Source organism: Primulina tabacum, chromosome 14, assembly GCF_025594145.1.
Source record: "Primulina tabacum isolate GXHZ01 chromosome 14, ASM2559414v2, whole genome shotgun sequence".
Classification (NCBI taxonomy): Eukaryota; Viridiplantae; Streptophyta; class Magnoliopsida; order Lamiales; family Gesneriaceae; genus Primulina; species Primulina tabacum.
Genome location: NC_134563.1, coordinates 3,908,415 through 3,928,158, shown reverse-complemented (window position 1 = coordinate 3,928,158; position 19,744 = coordinate 3,908,415). Strand labels below are relative to the sequence as shown.

The 19,744-nt window shown below is 35.4% G+C and overlaps 2 protein-coding genes across 2 annotated transcripts; both read left to right on the top strand.

The window, feature by feature from the left end:
- The first annotated feature begins 9,181 nt into the window (after positions 1–9,181).
- On the top strand, positions 9,182–13,545 carry LOC142525204 (proteasome subunit beta type-5-B-like). Its single transcript, XM_075629394.1, has 8 exons — positions 9,182–9,337; positions 9,728–9,856; positions 9,967–10,096; positions 11,565–11,671; positions 12,166–12,300; positions 12,373–12,476; positions 12,954–13,054; positions 13,172–13,545. The coding sequence occupies exons 2-8, from the start codon at positions 9,734–9,736 to the stop codon at positions 13,297–13,299; spliced, it is 828 nt and encodes a 275-aa protein (XP_075485509.1). The 5' UTR covers positions 9,182–9,337; positions 9,728–9,733; the 3' UTR covers positions 13,300–13,545.
- Positions 13,546–15,850: 2,305 nt separating this feature from the next.
- Positions 15,851–18,963, top strand: LOC142524748 (receptor protein kinase-like protein ZAR1). The gene is made up of 2 exons (XM_075628835.1): positions 15,851–17,871; positions 18,095–18,963. The coding sequence occupies exons 1-2, from the start codon at positions 16,338–16,340 to the stop codon at positions 18,739–18,741; spliced, it is 2,181 nt and encodes a 726-aa protein (XP_075484950.1). The 5' UTR covers positions 15,851–16,337; the 3' UTR covers positions 18,742–18,963.
- Positions 18,964–19,744: the final 781 nt, after the last annotated feature.

Genomic DNA, 19,744 nt, shown 5'->3' with positions numbered 1-19,744 from the left:
CAATGTAATCTTAGTGGCCTTTCAATGCCATCAACAATGCGCAGTCCCGTGACAAAATTTTGCAGCCATATTCCATGATTGGATGTCTCATAACACGCTAAAAACTCAGCTGTCATGATGGAAGAAGCTATAAGAGACTGTTTAGCACTCTTCCAGGAAATGGCACCTCCAGTAAGGAGATAGATGTAGCCCGACGTAGATTTCATACTATCTTGGCATCCAGCAAAATCGGAGTCAGTATACCCAATGATCTCAAGCTTATCCAACCTCCGATATATGAGCATGTAATCTTTTGTTCTCTGTAGGTACCGTAAAACCCTTTTGACTACTTTCCAATGTTCCACTCCTGGATTACTAAAATATCGTCCCAACATTCCTGTCACGTACGCAATATCTGGACGTGTACAAACCTGAGCATACATCAGACTCCCCACTGCAGATGCATAGGGAACCTTCTGAATTTATTTTTCCTCAAAATCATTCTTTGGGCATTGTTTGAGACTAAATTTGTCTCCCTTAGCCACAGGGGTATCTGTTGGTTTACAATCTTGCATCCCGTATCGCTTGAGAACTTTCTCGATATAGCCTTTCTGAGATAATCCAAGAATACCCCGAGAACGATCCCGATGTATCTGAATACCCAGTACAAAAGATGCATCACCAAGATCTTTCATCTCAAAATTCTTAGCTAGAAATCTCTTGGTTTCATGCAACAACTCTATATCGTTGCTAGCGAGCAGAATGTCATCAACATATAAAACCAGAAAAATATGCTTACTTCCCATTGAACTTATGGTACACATAATCATCGACCAAATTCATCTCAAAAGCCAAACGAGATGATCACTTGATGAAATTTGAAATATCATTGTCGAGATGTCTGCTTGAGCCCATAGATGGATTTCTTTAATTTGCAAACCATATTATTTGTGTCTTTGGACACAAAATTTTTTGGTTGCACCATATAAATCGTTTCATCAATGTCACCATTTAGAAACGCGGTCTTTACATCCATCTGATGAAGCTCAAGATCGAAATGCGTCACCAAAGCCATTATAATCCTTAAAGAGTCTTTCAAAGAAACCGGAGAGAAAGTCTCTTTATAATCAATGCCTTCCTTCTGTGTAAAGCCTTTAGCGACAAGACGAGCCTTATATCTTTCCACATTGCCTTTCGAATCCCTCTTGGTTTTAAATATCCATTTGCAACCAATGGGCTTCGTACCTTTAGGCAATGGGACAAGATCCCATACTGTCATTGTCCTTCATAGACTTTATCTCCTCATTCATGGCATCATTCCACTTTTGAGAGTTAGAACTTTCCATGGCTTGACGGAAGTTAATAGGATCATCCTCCATCAATCCAATGTTTGCCTCATGTTCTTGAAGAAGTACAATGTAATCATCTGGCACTGCATTTCTCCGCTCTCTAGTGGATCTCCTTAATGGCATAGGTTCTGGAGGTGCTTGAGTTTGTTCATCTGGAATGGGAGGATCTCTAATATTGTCTTCCTGTATTGTGTCTTGGTCAAAGTGAGGAATATGATCCTGATCAATGTCCAAGACACCTGTGGGAATATTTACATATTCCTCTTCAAAGACAATATTCCTTACTTTATCTCCCCCTGCAAACTCAACATCCTCAAAGAACTGGGCATTTCCTTGACTCAAAAATCGACTTACTCGTGGGATCATAAAACTTGTACCCCCTGGATCTTTCAGAGTATCCAATAAAATAACAACCAACCGTCCTTGAGTCCAGTTTCTTTTCATGAGGCTTGTAAGGCCTTGCCTCAGCTGGACATCCCCAGACGTGCAGATGCTTAAGACTGGGCTTTTTACCCATCCAAAGTTCATAAGGGGTTTTGGTCGCTGCCTTAGTTGGAACCCTGTTAAGGATATATGCTGCGGTCTTTAGTGCTTCTCCCCAGAGTGATTCTAGTAAGGTAGAATGACTGATCATACTCCTCACCATGTCCTTAAGCGTTCTGTTTCGTCTTTCAGCAATACCATTCATAGTGGGCGAACCCGACATAGTGTATTGTAGGACGATACCGCATTCCTCCAGAAATCTAGCAAAAGGTCCTGGACGTTGTTCACCTGAACCGTCATATCTACCATAGTATTCACCACCACGGTCAGATCTAACGCTTTTAATCTTTATGCCAAGTTGATTTTCAACTTCAGCTTTATAGTTTTTGAACACATCCAATGACTGTGCCTTTTCATGAATGAGATAAATGAAGTCATATCTTGAAAAATCGTCTGTGAACATTATAAAATAATGTTAACTATTCCAAGAAGCCGAAGGGAATGGTCCACAAATATCAGTATGTATAAGTTCTAAGACGCCTGAACACCTGTTCGCTTCAAATCTCCTTTTGTTGGTTTGTTTTCCATTTATACAATTAACACAATTATTAAAATCTGTGTAATCTAAAGGTTCGAGAATTTCGTCTGACACGAGTCTCATTATTCTCTTTTCAGAAATATGACCCAATCTTTTATGTCATAACGCAGCTGAATTCTCACTGGTTAACTTTCTTTTAGTGCCTCTACTTGTTTGCAGGGATTCATTAAATAAAGCAATAACATCCAAAGAATAAAGATTATCGTATCCTGATAAAGAACCAGAACCAACCAATTTTGAATCAAACTGAATATTCCATTTCCAAAAGAACAAGAATAACCAAATTTGTCCAATGCAGAAATAGAAATCAAATTCCGTCTAAAAGACGGCTCAACAAATAGTTTCATAAAGATCCAAATATATTCCAGTCTTTAACAATAATCTAAATTTTCCTATTACCTCAACTTCAACTTTGTTGCCGTCACCAACATAGATGAATCTTTCAGCATCACTTGGTTTTTCGGCAATCCAGGCAACCCTGCATAGACACACTGATGTGAGTTGTTGTATCAGAATCTATCCACCACGTGTGTTTAGTCACTGAAGTTAAATTAACCTCAGAACAAACCATATTCAGAAGCATAGCTTTCTTAGCACGCCAAGCGTGATAATTACTGCACTGCTTCTTCATATGCCCATCACTGCCACAGAAAAAACAACCAGAACTTTGAGAATCCCTAGGATTCTTCTGTTGTTTCTTCGGAGGCTGTGTATCCGCAGCTTCTTTATTCTTCCTTTTCTTTCCTTTAACATTCGAGGTAGAGGCATAATGAGCACTTTCTGTTTTGTCTTGCTTCAACCTTTCCTCTTCCTGGACACAGTGCGAGATGAGCTCAGTCAGAGACCAAGTCTCTTTCTGACAGTTATAACTCACCTTGAACTAGGTTAAACTGAGGAGGAAGATATATCAAAACCAGATGCACTAGCAAGTCCTTAGAGAGGTCAAGCTTCAGTGCTTTTATCCTTGAAGCAAGATGAGACATTTCCATAATGTACTCCCTGAATGTTGCCCTTACCTCTGTACCTCATTGAAACGAGGCTTGCCAAAAGTGTACCAATTTCAGACTTTTCACTTTTAGCAAACCTCTTTTCCAGGTCTTGAAGGAAAGCCTTAGCAGTAGCAATGTCGCTAACATTGTGCCCTTGAATGTTTCTGGAATGGCCCTCTTCATGATCATCATATACATGCGATTCGATCTCTCACACCTTTAAAACTCCCTCTTTTCATCAAAGGTACTCTTATCCGTAATGACGGGAGGAGAGTCAATCATTATCGCAAGGTCTAAATCCACGACTCCGAGAACTATCAATAAATTCTATTGTCACGATTTAAAATTCGAGCCATTTAACATAGGAATAGAATTTATGTTGGAATGAATATTTGCAGGAGTCAAATCTGAAAAGAGAACAAAAACAAAACATACATGCTCAACCAAATATCCAAATAAAATAATCAATAAATTCAAATAATGTAAACCCCATCAACAGAATATCGTGCACTCCATTAATGTTTCATCTTTAGACAAAAGATTAACTTGTAAGTGATATCCTGGTGCAGCAGTCAAGCACTGATAGTAAATATCATGTCAAATAACAACCTCCTTTGGGCCGATTTATTATTCACACGAAAAATCGAACAACTATCACATGTTTACCACCACAAGTGCATATGTAATTATATTAAATATTAACCTTCCTTTGAACCGATCAATATTCATATAAATCACATGTACCTAAAATACTTTTGTATTTCAAAATAAAATTAATTTCCATAAAAAGGTCACTTTGGCGACATTTTATTTCAATTAATCAATTTTAAAAATACATATAACCTTATCATTATTTGAATTAATGAATATTTAACCTTAATCGAATAAACCTGAACCGAATTTTTTTTTAAATTTTCGGAAATTCGTACGGGTCGGGTCGACCTGGTTCCGTACGACCCGACCCGAATCCGTACCTTTTTTAATTTTTTTTTAAATTTACAACCAAATCTTTTTACCAAAATTGAAACTTTAAAAGATTTGGTTTTCAACCAAAATATTTTCCAGATCTGAAACCATATCAAAATATTTTCAGATCTGAAAACATATCAATATATTTTCAGATCTGGAACCATATCAAAAAGTTTTTCAGATCTAAAACCATAACAGAAAAGTTTTAAACAAAATTTTCTTTTCCAGATCTGGATCCAAATAATATGCAAAACTTTAAACAAATCTCAATGATTCAAACATGAATTGCTCTGATACCACTTGTTGGTGAAAACCCATAAACCGTAGAATCCATCACGTTAAATCATTAAGAATTTGACTGAAAACTTAAGCAGAAACGTAGCTGAAGCCATAATCCTGAATTCTTTAGCACGTGTCTTGATCTTCCAGATCTACGCGCTCTTTCCTTGAGAGAATCCTTTAGTTTCTCTTCAGAACTATTTTCTTAATGGGGGAGAGAATAGTGAAAGTGATAACGCGAGATCTGGGGACCATGACCCATATTTATAGATAATGTTTATCAATATCTTCTGATATTTTTGTTTTAGCCCATCATAAAAACAGAAATTACATTTATGTTTCTACACATTAAAGGCCCACAACCCGTTAGATACATTAAAGCCCAATAACCCGAAACATTAATTGATCATTTTATTTTGAGCTTAACTTAATAGATAACTCACAACACATAATTATTCACATATAAGTCTATATAAATAAATTGATCCAACAAAGTTGATATGAAAATAATAATGAGTGACAAACTTTAAAAGAGCATTTGATCGCACTCTCTTAAAAGGTACGTTAGCTCATACAATCTTTTTCTAGTATTTTGTCCGAAAGAGGATGTATTTGGCTTCCACGTAGGATGGATTCAATGGTTCATCATGAGAATAAAGTCCTTTTTTTCTTTGAAATTGGTGCATCCAATATAAAACAAAACTTACGTGAGATAATCTCATTAATCGTATTTTGTGAAAATATCTCTTAGTTGGATCATCCATAAAAAATATTATTTTTTATGCAAAGAGTATCATTTTTTATTGTAAATATCGGTAGAGTTGATACGTCTCACATATAAAGATTCGTGAGACCGTCTCACAAGAGACCTTACTCCCAATATAATTACATAATCATTGATAATTACATAATAATTCACTAAGAATTTTGTTTAATTTCGTTAAAAAAATTAAATCTCGATTTTCTATTATTTTATATATGGTATTTTAAATTAATGCAAATTTGACAAGGCTGGACTGATTATATTATTGTAAATATAACTTAGTAAATAAAATAAACATAAAAAAACCAGGCTCGTATAATTCATATTAGACATATTTATTTTCGTAATATAGAAACTAAATCAAAGAATTATGTATGCTTTTTAAAAACAATATATTTGGGGTAATCTCGTTTTTCTTGTGTCCAAATCGCGGCATTTAAAATTTGTTATTTTGACATTCAAAATATTTTTTGAACACTCATATGATTTAAATTAATAAACATAAGATATTTAGTATATAACATACAAACAGAAGCAATAATTATTTTATATATCAATAAACACTTATATACTATTTACATAAGCTAGACTCTGACCCAAAAATGTTAAAAAAGAATACAGCTTCGGTAACTAAATTAACACCATCAACATGACCACACAAAACCCATCCAACATATATAAACACCACAAAACAAAAAAAATTGACAGGAAAAGAAACTTTAAGGCACCTCAACTCTGTAATTATGATGATTTTTTGTTCATTTTTCAGTTCTGCTTGGACTTAGCTTATTGTGATTGTTCTTTTGAACTAGAAATTAGACAAACAAGGACTTATATTGTATATGATAAGCGAGAAATGTCCCATGTAGAAAAATAATCATAGCATTGGTGATTTTATATTGAGTTACACTTTGTGAAGGTGAGAAAGATTAGTCAAGAGGCTCTCTCTCGCGTATACCGGCGCAGGGGGTGCAAATCTTGAGCCCGATTTGCAATGGAAAAAGGCTTAATTTGTGTGCAAGCGTACGAGTGCGACCTGGGTGCATCGAATGTCGGACCGATCAAGACAAAATTTCCCACCAAAGTTCATCTGGCTTTTGTTATTTTTTATATTCGAAAATTCTATTATAGATAACCTTCTATCTGCCTAATTCTCCATATGGTCTGCCTGTTGATGCTTCAGCTGGACTGACCTTTGGTTTTTCAGATGGCCAGCTGTCACTGTCCATATGGAACCTGAGTGTCTATATATGGAGGCAGCCTCAAGTCTTTCAGAAGTACCATACACACTGATCTCTTGCATTATCATTTCTTCGACTCTCTTCTTTGTTGTCTCCATTGCTGCTCCTTCCTCCGTCTGTCGCTCTTCTGCCCTCGTGATAAAGTTCAAGGTGCTGTTCAGTTCGTTGTAGTGGTGTCTCGTGCTAGGTTACTGCTTATTATTATGTTGTATCATGAGAAACAAAAGTCCAAGTACATCTTCGAAGCACATACCAGACAGGAAGAATCTGTTATAAGGACATTGTATTTCATATATGCCTCGTTTTGGTTTATTTTAAGCTTTTCTCTTCTGTTTTATTCGCTATATTGTTTGCTGATTTTATTTATCAAAAGTTTTCTGTACTGTATCATTCCATATATTATGTAACAATCTCAAGATGTAAGTCCATGAAAAAAACTATTCCAGTTTTTCAAATAATTTAATCTTCAGAATGTCAACCTATCCAATATAAACGTAAAATAATCATAAAAAAGACATATAAATTATATATTGACAACACATGTACAAAATGAAAAGTGATAACATAAGCATAGTTTTTTTAAAAAAATTCTAAATTCCAAAATCTTCGTCAGTTCAACCAAAACAAAATCAGCTTTCAACTCTCTCTTTTCCCAAAATTTCACCAAAGTTTTGAAAATACTATGAAATTTTACTGATACCAAAACACAAATAACAATAATCGAAAGTTCTTAAATAAATTGATGTTTGCTTGTCTATATGTAATATATTGAACTTGAAACGTACATAACAAGTGCAAGTGTCTTAAGAAATACTATCATATTATGACATATTTGTAAATGGTATACCCGAAACTATTGTCAAGTATATCTCATGATTAATCGAGCTCGAATTCGAATTTTCGTAGTCCCATTTAAATTTCTATAGACATTTTTTCCAAAAAATATTACTATCAGAGTACACAGCGAAATCGATAATTGATTCATAAATCGAGTATAAGTAGTTATTTGATTTGAATTGTTTCGAATCTATAAAAAAAATTAAATAAATTAGGTTAACACAATTTAAAAATGGCACTCGACGAGCTTTCCAATGATGTTACTCCAATCCAAAAAGTTGAATCGAATTGACAACATTGATATGAAAAAATTTAATTTCTTGCAGGTGGTCGTACAATGTTGGACTTCGAATTATTAAATAGTTTTTCACCTTATAATACTATTTTTTTTTTTCGCATTCCCAAATTAAAATTTGAATTATTACCCAAATGTTTATTTTTTTTGAAAAAAATTGATTTGCCTTTACTAAAGTTATTGCCGTGGGGACATTTTTTATTCCACTTCAATCCACTAGTATTTATGTACATCCATTTGATCCATGTGATGCCTTAGAAAAAGTAGGTTGCATGCACCTTCTTGGCATGATTGTGCTTTCTTTTCATTTTTTTGGGTCACAATGTGACATTTTTATGGATTTATATTTTATATAATACAGCTATGTGCATAATTCGATCACTATAATTATTTTATATACGATTCATTATGTATTAGATATATTTTTTTTGGTAAAAAAATTTGTTTGATTAAACCCTTTATCTTTGGATGAACGGGAGATTTTAAAATCCATAAATACAATTTTTACTGATTTAATAGTTTTTTTTTATAAGAGTAGGTTTTTTATGAGACGGTCTCACGAATCTTTATCTGTGAGACGGGTCAGCCTTACCGATATTCACAATAAAAAGTAATACTCTTAGCATAAAAAGTAATATTTTTTCATGGATGACCCAAATGAAGAGATCCATATCACAAAATACGACTCCTGAGACGTCTTGCACAAATTTTTTCCTTTTTATAAACAACTTTACACTAACACTAAACTCAGCGATACTAACCTCTCTCACGGCTCACCAAGATACAACATTTTTTTATATTAAATATTTTTTAAAAAAAAGATCAAGAGATTCTATTATTGTCAGATGTTAATTTTTTATAATTAATTAAAATTTAAGTAAATAATTTTTATTTTATAAATTTATGCTGGTTTCTAATAATATTTTAAGTTGGAGATAAAAAATATTAAAATATAATAATCTGAATTAAGAATCTTGATAATAGAGCCAAAACAGTGTAATGGTATGGTATTTTGTTTTGGTTTTTTTTATAAAAATTATTTCAAATTTAATTTTAGTTTCTTTGTTCTTTCCTTTTTATAATATTTAAAATAACATTTTAGTCCCTCTTTAATTTTTATAATCATGGTTTGATTTCATTTAAATATAATAATTTCAAATTGAAGTATTACCCTTCATTAATTTTTACTATTATTACATTATCTCTATTTTAGTGTAAATAAAATTAAATATAAAAATATTATACAAATATATAACGCATGTGTCGGTGTACTAGTTGAAACTAAGTTTTAATATGAATAAAATATTGGGGTTCAAGCCTGAACTATATGGATCCTACAGAACACGTCTAACAGGAGTGAGCCCATCGTTAAACAATTATTCACTATAGGCTCGGGTCGGATAAAATCAGGCCCAATATAAAGCCCATTTCTTAGTGTATTGCAGCGGAAGAAAACTTTTTGTTTCCTGCTATACATGCTACAAGATTTTTCATTTCGCTGCCAGTTATTTTCTTCATTCACGAACGATTCCTCGGGAGAACTTGCAGAAATCAGGTAAAATTGGGGGCTAATTTTCTGATGATATATCCCGCAAAGTATTTAATTGCAATTAATTACCGATTAGGGCTTTTCTGCTTATACGCTGCTTGATTTTGATCCATCATCCATGGGTTCATCGTAATTTTGCTAGCTAGTATATAATTTTTTTTTTTAGTTTTTTAGCTTCACGTGGTCCGATATTCGATTTGGATGAGAATTTAAGTTAGTGCTGACGATGGTCTCTTTGGATTGTGCTAAAAGGTTTTAGGCATTTTTTCTATGTTGAAGTGCTACTTAAGAAGTGGATTTTTTTACGGCTAGAGATTTTAATAGTATTAAGTAAGGTTTTAAGCTCTGAAATTAAGAATGATTAATTCTCCCTATTTTTTCCTTCTCTTTGTAAAGGGAACAATGATGAAGATTGATTTTAGTGGGCTTGATCCATCCGCTCCCATTAGGGGAAACATTGATGAGGATGAGTTGCGGAACGAGATTCTGGGCACACCCTCTTTTAAACTTCCAACTACTGCTGATGTGAGTTAAAATTTTAATTTGTTTTAAACTTTATCTCGTGTTTTTAAAATTTCATCTATATGAAATGTTCAGTAGTCGAATTTTACTAACTAAAGTATGTGTTTTCTTAGTTTGATGGCTTTCAGAAGGCGGCAGTACAGATGGTGAAGCCAGCAAAGGGTACAACAACTCTCGCGTTTATATTCAAAGAAGGTGTTATGGTGGCTGCTGATTCTCGTGCAAGCATGGGAGGATACATATGTGAGCCCTAATCTATTTATTTATCTGATTGTTTGGTTGAGACATTGGTGTTGGTTGTAAGGGAATCCAACTTACTGATCTGATGATTGTTTCCAAGATTAAATGTTTTTTTACTCGGATTTATAGTTTGCATTGCATTCAAAACTGTGAATCTAGTGATTGAGCATAATTTCATGAAGCACCTCGTACATGGATACTAACACACTTGAGTAAGTGGTTGCTGTGTAAATGGTGAGGCTCTTGGTGTATTCCTAGATATCGGTTTCTTAGTTGTTAGGTTTGATTCTGAAGATGATTGGATAAAATATTTTTAGTAGTTTATACTTTAAACATTTAAGGCCACGCATGTTTGCTGAAATGAATTGTAATCCATTAGAAGTATATTTTTTTACTAAAGGAAATGATTTGATATTCTTAGTTTTGTACCTGGAAAAGTTTGGGATTGCTAGAAATCATAGTTTTGTGGAACCAATAAGTTAAAATTCTTCTTAGCATAATCGAACAATTTTTGCTTAACCTCTAGAACTGATAGGACTGCTGATTGAACCTTAATGTGATTTTTATTTGACATATATATTTGTGCATTTATGTTTGTGTGCCTCCTCTGCATTAGTCTGAATTCTGGTCTTTTTTGCCTTCATGGTTGAGATCAAGGTTAACGCTGGACTAAATGGACGCCCATCTCTTATTGTCGATCCTAAGACCCTTGGATCCTCAAATGCAATCATCCATGTTTGTCGTAAATTCTCGATACCTTTTACCATATTGAGTTAATAACGACCTTGTGATACCCCGTCCAATAATGAACGGGATTCCAAGATAGTGATTTGATAGATACTACTCCTATCAACAAGGTGCATCTTCTTTTCGGGAGTTCATCGTTTGATAAATTCAAAGTTAAGTATACTTGATTTAAAGCAATTATGGGATAGATCATTGGGAAGTTTCTCAAGGTGCGTTTGAGAGAGGACATAAGCACACTGCAAAAATTGGTTGATACCCACTAGAATTAGAGGGTTCTTTTCCGAGACCCGAAGGCGACTGGTAATGGTGCTTTTGACCAGATGAGCCTAAAATCAAGGACAAAGTGTTAGAAGTGTGCCGAGAGGGTGTCCCGACGTAGCCTCTCCGACGCTCGAGTCAGAGCCAAAAAATATGAATAGAATAACTAAGGCGACCCCTAAAATGAAAGTAGTAACTATTAGTCTGTTTTTATTTGTATGACACATATTTTGAAGTTGGATCTTGTAATTTTCTTTTTTGTATTTTGTTGTGCACATGCAGTTAAAAAGATAATATTCAATTGTTAAAACCATGTAAATTTTGTTGCTGATGTTGTGGAACCATTTTCATGATTTGATCTTGATGAAAATCTGTTAATCAAAACTCTCGGTGTTAAATTATGCATGACTCCTCTCCATTCAATGGCCAAGACTAAGTTTTTTTATCATTTTCATATTAATAACAGCATCACAATCTGTCAAAAAGATAATTGAAATCAATCCCTACATGCTTGGAACAATGGCTGGAGGAGCAGCTGACTGCCAGTTCTGGCACAGAAATCTGGGAATTAAGGTACTACTGTTAAATTGTTTCATCTGGTCACCATTTTAATAGTTTTGTTGCCAAGTTCATCTTTTGATGAGTAAGCAACGTAATATGGATTGCTTATCTATCATTTGACTGAATCAGGAATATTTATGTTGTGCTCATACTTCTTCTGTTATTAAATCCTGTAAATTGAATAATAGATTATTGCATATGAACGTAAAAGTCTACCATATGTGGTTTTCTCTTTTATTTTATATTATCCTTTAACTCTCTCTACAAAGCAAGAATGAGAAAAAAGACTGGCGCAACATGAAAAAGATCTCATTTACGGAGGAAAGGACCTGGTCATCCTGAGTTATTCCCTGCCATGGTCTTGCTGCATTACGATACTGCTTACCATATCGGTTTTTTGAAAATATTCGTTGCGGAAATGTTTTCATGTGGGCGTTTCTTGTGTACTCCTGCTATTTGAGACCCCTGTGTTAGAGTACTAATGAGAGTTTTATTTCATAATCCAGTGCCGATTACACGAACTGGCAAACAAGAGAAGGATTTCTGTCACTGGAGCTTCAAAGTTGCTTGCAAATATTCTGTATTCTTACAGAGGAATGGGTTTGTCTGTAGGAACCATGATAGCTGGCTGGGATGAGAAGGTATACGATGAATTATTGCAAACTGTTGTCCTTATCCTAAATATTTTTGTAACTCTCTGCTATTTGGTGCAGGGTCCTGGGCTTTACTGTGTGGATAGTGAAGGCGGACGCCTCAAAGGAACTAGATTCTCTGTTGGGTCTGGTTCTCCCTATGCTTATGGTGTTTTGGACAGCGGGTGAGTTGTTCATGTCTTTGCTCAAATGTCACTGTTCACATTTTTAATTCTTTTCAGTTTATCTCTAGTTAGTCGGCGTAGAAGTATATGTCAACATCCAAAAAGAAAGTAGCCACCCTCCGGTTGTCAGGGTGGTAGCTGCTAAAACTCATTTGGCAGATTGTTAATTGTTAATTTATTATATTTTTTTACTGCTGAATTATGGACTAAAGAACGCTGTGCATGCATCAAGTGAATCATCATTCTACTCCTGTTGCTTATGTTTTTAGTAAACTGAATTATTTGAGTGCGTTTTATGGATGAAGCTTATTGTCCCAAGTTTTATGTTCAATTTTTGCACGTACGCATTGTTTCTTGCAATTTTATTCTCACTGATCAGCATAATGAATTAACCGTTGTGCATCTATCAACGCATCTCTAAACATCACTTTCGCACTCTTTATTCTAATTGTGTTTCATGTTTTGTGCATTATTTAGATACCGCTTTGATATGTCAGTTGAGGAAGCTGCAGAATTGGCTAGACGGTCAATTTATCATGCAACATTTCGTGATGGAGCCAGTGGTGGTGTTGCCAGCGGTAACAAACTTCTCCCCTACACCCCAAAGTCCCTGTCTATCCTCTTTCTCTAATGTTTACCCTTACTATATTTATATCTGACTCTGTTCTAATGACCATGACCTTCAATATGTTCAGTATACCACGTTGGGCCAAATGGATGGAACAAACTATCCGGCGATGATGTTGGAGAGCTTCACTACCAGTACTATCCTGTCGAACCCATGACTGTGGATCAAGAGATGACTGAGATATCCGTGTCCTAAAATGGGGATAAATGAAGCAGTATATTCTCCACAAATTGCTTCTGAGCACTTGCAATGTGGTTTAATTAATCAGAATGCCATAGATAATCGCAGAGGTTGTCTGTAACATTTTGTTTCGAATTAAACAACTTCCTTTCCTCATGTCGTGCAAAACGATAGTCGTTTGAAGATTGTTGCGCCTGGAGACGTTACTTCGTGCTTGCACACCGAGCCATTCAAATTAAGAAATGTTTTTAGAACTTCGAAGCCCTTTCTCAACAAGGATTTTTTCCGATGTATCATTTTTTGGAACAAAAACTAGGATGCTCACGAGTCACGGATACCGTATATAAATTTTCAGATCAAAGATACGAAATAGAACGGACAGGACCAATATTAGTTTCTGTTTTCAGGAAAAAAATTAAAATATTGGTCTCAGTTTATGTGAAATGACAACGAAGGTGCAATTTGTGTCCGATAATTTTTTGTAATGAAATCTTAGATTTCAAATACAAGTTCAATTTCATTATGATGGCATGATTAAAGAATTGCAGTCCACGACTAGGATGAAATAATGTCCATGGTAGCCTTTGCTTGGTAGATAATTCAATGTACGTGCACCTAAATGAAGCCACTAACATATGAGGTAACATTGTGACTCCATTCCCCGCTCATAAAATCAAATGTATGCTCTGAGAAAAATCTTTATCACGAAGTAAAATATATTTTCCCCTCCATAGTTCCCTTTTACTTCAAGTTATTATAGAAATATATCAATCATTATAAATCTACTTCAAAATTAGTGATACTTTACCTCATCCAAATTCTAATGTAATATGATATATTGGTATAAGAACGCAAATACTCGTGTGAGTCTGTCTCATAAATAAATTTTATGAGACAAATATTATAAGACAAAAACTTGTGTAAGACGGTATCACGGGTCGTATTTTGTGAGTCATATCTCTTATTTGAGTCATCCATGAAAAATATTACTTTTTATGCAAAGAGTATTACTTTTTATTGTGAATATCGGTAGGGTTGACCCGTCTCACATATAAAGATTCGTGAGACCGTCTCACAAGAGACCTACTCATATTCTAATTGGGTCACTCTTGAAAAAACATTATTTTTTATGCAAAAATATTATTTTTTATTATAAATATACGTATGATTGACTCGTCTCACGAATAAATATCTGTACCGTCTCATAAGAAACCTATTAGCATAAGAATTTAAAAGGTCCTTTTTTAAAAAAAAAAAAATCCAATATTAGGATACAATAATCGATCTTTAAAAGTGAACGACCGAAACATAGCGATTAAACTATTATATAATTTTAGAAATTTGAGTTACGATATTATCATCAACTATGTATTTTAAGAAATGGTTAACCGATGAATCTCAGTAAATTTGCGCGTAATAATTCAACATAAAATTTGAGAATCTATTGGTACCCCGTTTAATCTGACACCATGTGTAGTCTTCATCTCTGCCTATCATCACGTGCAATCCTATCCTAATTTATAAATCAATAATCACAGGTAATTAATTTCTACATTCCCAGTAGCCATCACTCAACTGCTCCCATGTGCTCTGCAAAATAATACACACACTATCAAACAGATATCACACACTGCCCACATACTATTTTTAGCTTCTAAGCTTGTTTTCATGATAAATTAGTAATTACTCCACCTGATCATTCTACTCTCCACTAAACAATTCAAATTTAACTATTATAATATAGTATGGTAATGTTATTATTATACCCTGTTGATTCGGGGAAAATCGCCCCTCCTCATTATTTTTATAAAAAAATAATAATAAGGTTTTTATATATGATTTTATTGTAAAAAGATTTTATATCACTCTCTTTGAACATAAGAAATTGTCTTTTTTATGACACGAAACCCGCAACATCTATTCTTCTATGTATATTGACTCAGCAAACTTTCGAACTAATACTCTTGATCTAGAGTAGATCTATTGTGAGACGGTCTCACGAATTTTTTATCTATGAGACGGGTCAACCCTACCGATATTCACAATAAAAAGTAATACTCGTAGCATAAAAAGTAATACTTTTTCATGGATGACCCAAATAAGAGATACGTCTCACAAAATACGACTCATGAAACCGTCTCACACGAGTTTTTGTCCTTGAGAGTAAGTCTTTTGTGAGACGGTCTCACGAATCTTTATATCTGAGACTGGTCAACCCTACCGATATTCACAATAAAAGTAATACTCTTAACATAAAAAATAATACTTTTTCATTGGATGACCAAAATAATAGATCCGTCTCACAAAATACGACCCGTGAGACCGTCTCACATAAGTTTTTGTCTTTAAAAAATTATTAAAATATTTTTTTCTAAAACTTTTTAAAATAATCGTAATGAGATTGGGGACACTAACATTGGTTTAAATGGTCGTGCATAGCTACGTGAAGATCGGATTAAAGCCAAAAAAAGACGATGCAAGCAAGGAAGAAACATAAATCCATGAAGAGGAGTTGCTTGTAATAACTTCAACATCATGGTTCCTTTGGTGCTGGAGGATTTAAATAAAATATGTGCACACTTAACCCCTAAGAATGAAGAAACAAATCTTGCTTTTCCTTCACTACTCCCTCCCTTCCACTCTCAATCCAATCCAATAAATAAATCAAGAAAATTTAATGTTTCTGTTGGCAAATAAAGTTGCCATCTTTCTCTGTTTTGGTGTGCGGCCCTTTCTCCTTCTCAACTCTGTTTCTCATAAATTCTTCAACTCCCTTCACCAGACCCCAGCTCAACCTGAACGTTCGAATATTCAGATAATCCAACAGAAAAAGAGTTTTTTTTTTCGTTTGATTTTGTAGTACGGTTTTATTTCCAAATTCTGGTTTTTGGGTTCTGAATTTTCTTGATAATGCACGGGAAAAGGGGTTGCTTTTACTTTTCGCTTCTTTAGAAAGAGTTTTTTTTGTGCTTGGAGTGTTTTTCTTTTTTCTCTAAATTTGTGGTGTTGTTTATGCCCATTAAACGCTGGACGCCTGCTTGTTTACATACGTAATGCTGTGCTACAAAAAGCTACTATATTTGGCTCTCTATATGCTGAATTTCTGTTTATTCGTGAATTCTGGCGTTTCTTTGACTTCCGATGGCCTCTCTTTACTGTCTCTTAAGTCCGCCGTCGACGCCGACGGCGCCGCGGATTTTTCGGACTGGAACGAGGATGATGCAACGCCGTGTCATTGGACAGGAATTTCTTGCATGAACATTTCAGGTTCGTCTGACCCGCGTGTTGTAGGAATTGCGGTCTCCGGGAAGAATCTTCGGGGGTATATTCCGTCGGAGCTCGGCAGTTTGATTTATCTCCGTCGGCTCAATCTCCATGGCAACAGATTTTATGGGTCCATTCCGGATCAGCTGTTCAATGCGTCTGCTCTGCACAGTATCTTCCTCTATGGTAACAATCTCTCCGGTTCATTACCGCCCTCTTTGTGTAACCTCCCTCGCTTGCAAAACCTTGACCTTTCGAATAATTCTCTCTCGGGACCGCTCCCGAAGTTTCTGCGCGACTGCCGTCAGTTACAGAGGCTGATTCTTGCCAGGAATGGATTTTCGGGTGAGATTCCAGCGGCGATTTTCCCGGAGCTTGCGAACTTAGAACAGCTCGATTTATCAGCGAACGAGTTTAATGGCTCGATACCGGATGACATTGGCCAGTTGAAGTCGCTCTCAGGCACTTTGAACTTGTCTTTTAATCACTTTACGGGTGAAATACCAAAAACTTTAGGTGATTTGCCACTTACTGTGAGTTTTGATCTTAGGAACAATGATTTGAGCGGCGAAATTCCACAAACTGGATCTTTCGCTAATCAGGGTCCAACTGCATTTTTGAATAATCCGATGTTATGTGGTTTTCCATTACAAAGGTCTTGTAAAAACAATCCAGCCGACGCACCTTCGGTTCAGAGCACCGGTTCAACTCAAAATGAGGGCGTCAGTGATCGAAAACGGTTAAAGTCAGGTTTGATCATATTGATATCCATGGCCGATGCATTGGGAGTGGCGTTTATAGGATTGGTGATCATTTATGTGTACTGGAAGAAAAAGGATTCTGGTGGATGTAGTTGCTCGAGGAAAGGGAAGCTTGGGGGGAATGATAAAACAGGACCATGCATGTTTTCTTGTATCCATTGTTTTCCGAGTAATGATTCCGAAGTGGTGTCGGAAAAAGGTGGCGGTGGTGGAGCTAGTGGTGGGGAGGGAGATCGTGCTGGGGAGGGAGATCTCGTGTCTATTGATAAAGGGTTTAGCATTGAGTTAGACGAGTTGCTGAGGGCGTCAGCTTATGTTTTGGGAAAGAGTGGTCTGGGAATAGTGTATAAGGTGGTACTCGGAAATGGCATTCCTGTGGCGGTGAGGAGATTGGGAGAAGGCGGAGAACAACGGTATAAAGAGTTCGTGGCGGAAGCTCAGGCGATAGGGAGGGTGAAGCATCCGAATATTGTGAGGTTGAGGGCTTATTATTGGGCGCCAGACGAGAAGCTTCTCATTAGTGATTTCATTTCTAATGGGAATTTGGCTTCTGCTCTTTGTGGTAAAATCTTGAATTTTTGCTTGTGGTTTTTTTTTTAATCATCGATACTTCGCATTTATTTCCCAATGTCATATATATGTTTCTTGAATCTTAGGTGTGGCATGAATTTTCATATCTTGGTGTTAATGATTTTGGATGATTAACTTTTTAATCAACTTTGGCAGCAAAAGTTCTTTTATACATAAAAGTCTAGTCATTGAAAGTTTTCTTCCTTTTTTCACAGGGAAGACGGTTCTGCCATCACCAAACTTAACATGGTCAACAAGGCTCAAAATCGCCAAAGGAGCCGCCCGAGCTTTAGCTTATATACACGAATGTAGCCCGAGGAAATTCGTTCACGGAGATGTAAAACCATCTAACATCCTCCTCGACCCCGACTTCCAAGCTCATATTTCCGATTTCGGCCTCAAACGTCTCATCACAATCACTGGAAACAACCCTTCATCTTCCGGAGGCTTCATTGGTGGATCCCTCCCATATCTAAACCCGACTCAACCCGAAAAACTAAATAACTACCGAGCTCCGGAAGCCAGGATCCCCGGTAGTCGACCTACTCAGAAATGGGATGTTTACTCTTTTGGGGTCGTCTTACTCGAGTTGTTGACTGGGAAATCTCCTGAGCTCTCGTCTCCCACAAGCTCGACCTCGACAGAGATTCTAGACCCCGTGGGGTGGGTGAGGAAGGGATTCGAGGACGAAATCCCGTTATCCGAGATGGTCGACACAATGTTGCTCCAAGAAATACATGCCAAGAAAGAAGTGCTTGCCGTGTTTCATGTTGCACTTGCGTGCACCGAGGGAGATCCTGAACTGCGGCCGAGGATGAAAATCGTCTCCGAAAATCTCGAGAAGATCGGAATTCGAGGATAAGGGCATTTTTTGCTGCGAGATTTCTGGTTATATTGATCAAATGTTCGTCATATACTAACTAGTTTCATTACATGATACGTGATGAACATTCCGTCAATATAACAAAGATCTTGGTCGTTTACAACCAAATCATGAATGGACAAATTGAATTACCTATTCCTTTTCAATTTCACTGTATTTCTAAAAGAATTTGTTTGCCATTAAGTGCAGAAATTCCTTCAATTTTTTTTTTTTTTTATATTTGTGTCCTTTTCGGTGGAAAACCGGCTTATATATATACATATGAAAACGGCTTATATATTAATATACGTGTAATTTATCTTAGTCTGCTGATTTTAGAGCGCTTGCAACAGCTTTTAGTGGTTAAATGTATAGATTACCAAGAAATGGAGAAAAAAAAGTGGTTGGTGTCAATAACAAAAGGGAAAGACTTAATTTTTGATACTTGATTGATTCTAGAGTAGGTTTTTATGAAACAGTGTCACAAATTTATATACGTGAGATTAATTGATCTGATCTATATTGATAATAAAAAATAATATTTTTGACATAAAAAGTAATATTTTTTATGAGTTGGTTAGGGTCGGAGAGTCATCTCACAAATTTCAAATGTAAGATTGTCTTGCAAAAGTTTTTGTGTTGGTTCTAACACTGACATGTTACTGTAATAACTTTTGTAGAATCAGAATCAACATCCCACCAACATTTGTATTTCAATTTAATTAAGGGGGGTGTATTGGTTATAGACTTTTAATGACTTTTATGGAGTTTAAAAGTCTAGAGGTATTCAAATTAGACTTTTATATACTCCATAAAAGTTTAGTGGTATTCAATGTAAACTTTTGTAGAATTTTAAAAAGTCATGTGGTATTCAAACTTGACTTTTAAAAACTCTACAAAAATCTATAGGTATTCAAAATGTCAATAGACTTTTAATGACTCTATGAAATTCTATTAAGTACAAAAATTATAGCCTAAGGTACAACTAAAATGTCAACAAAAG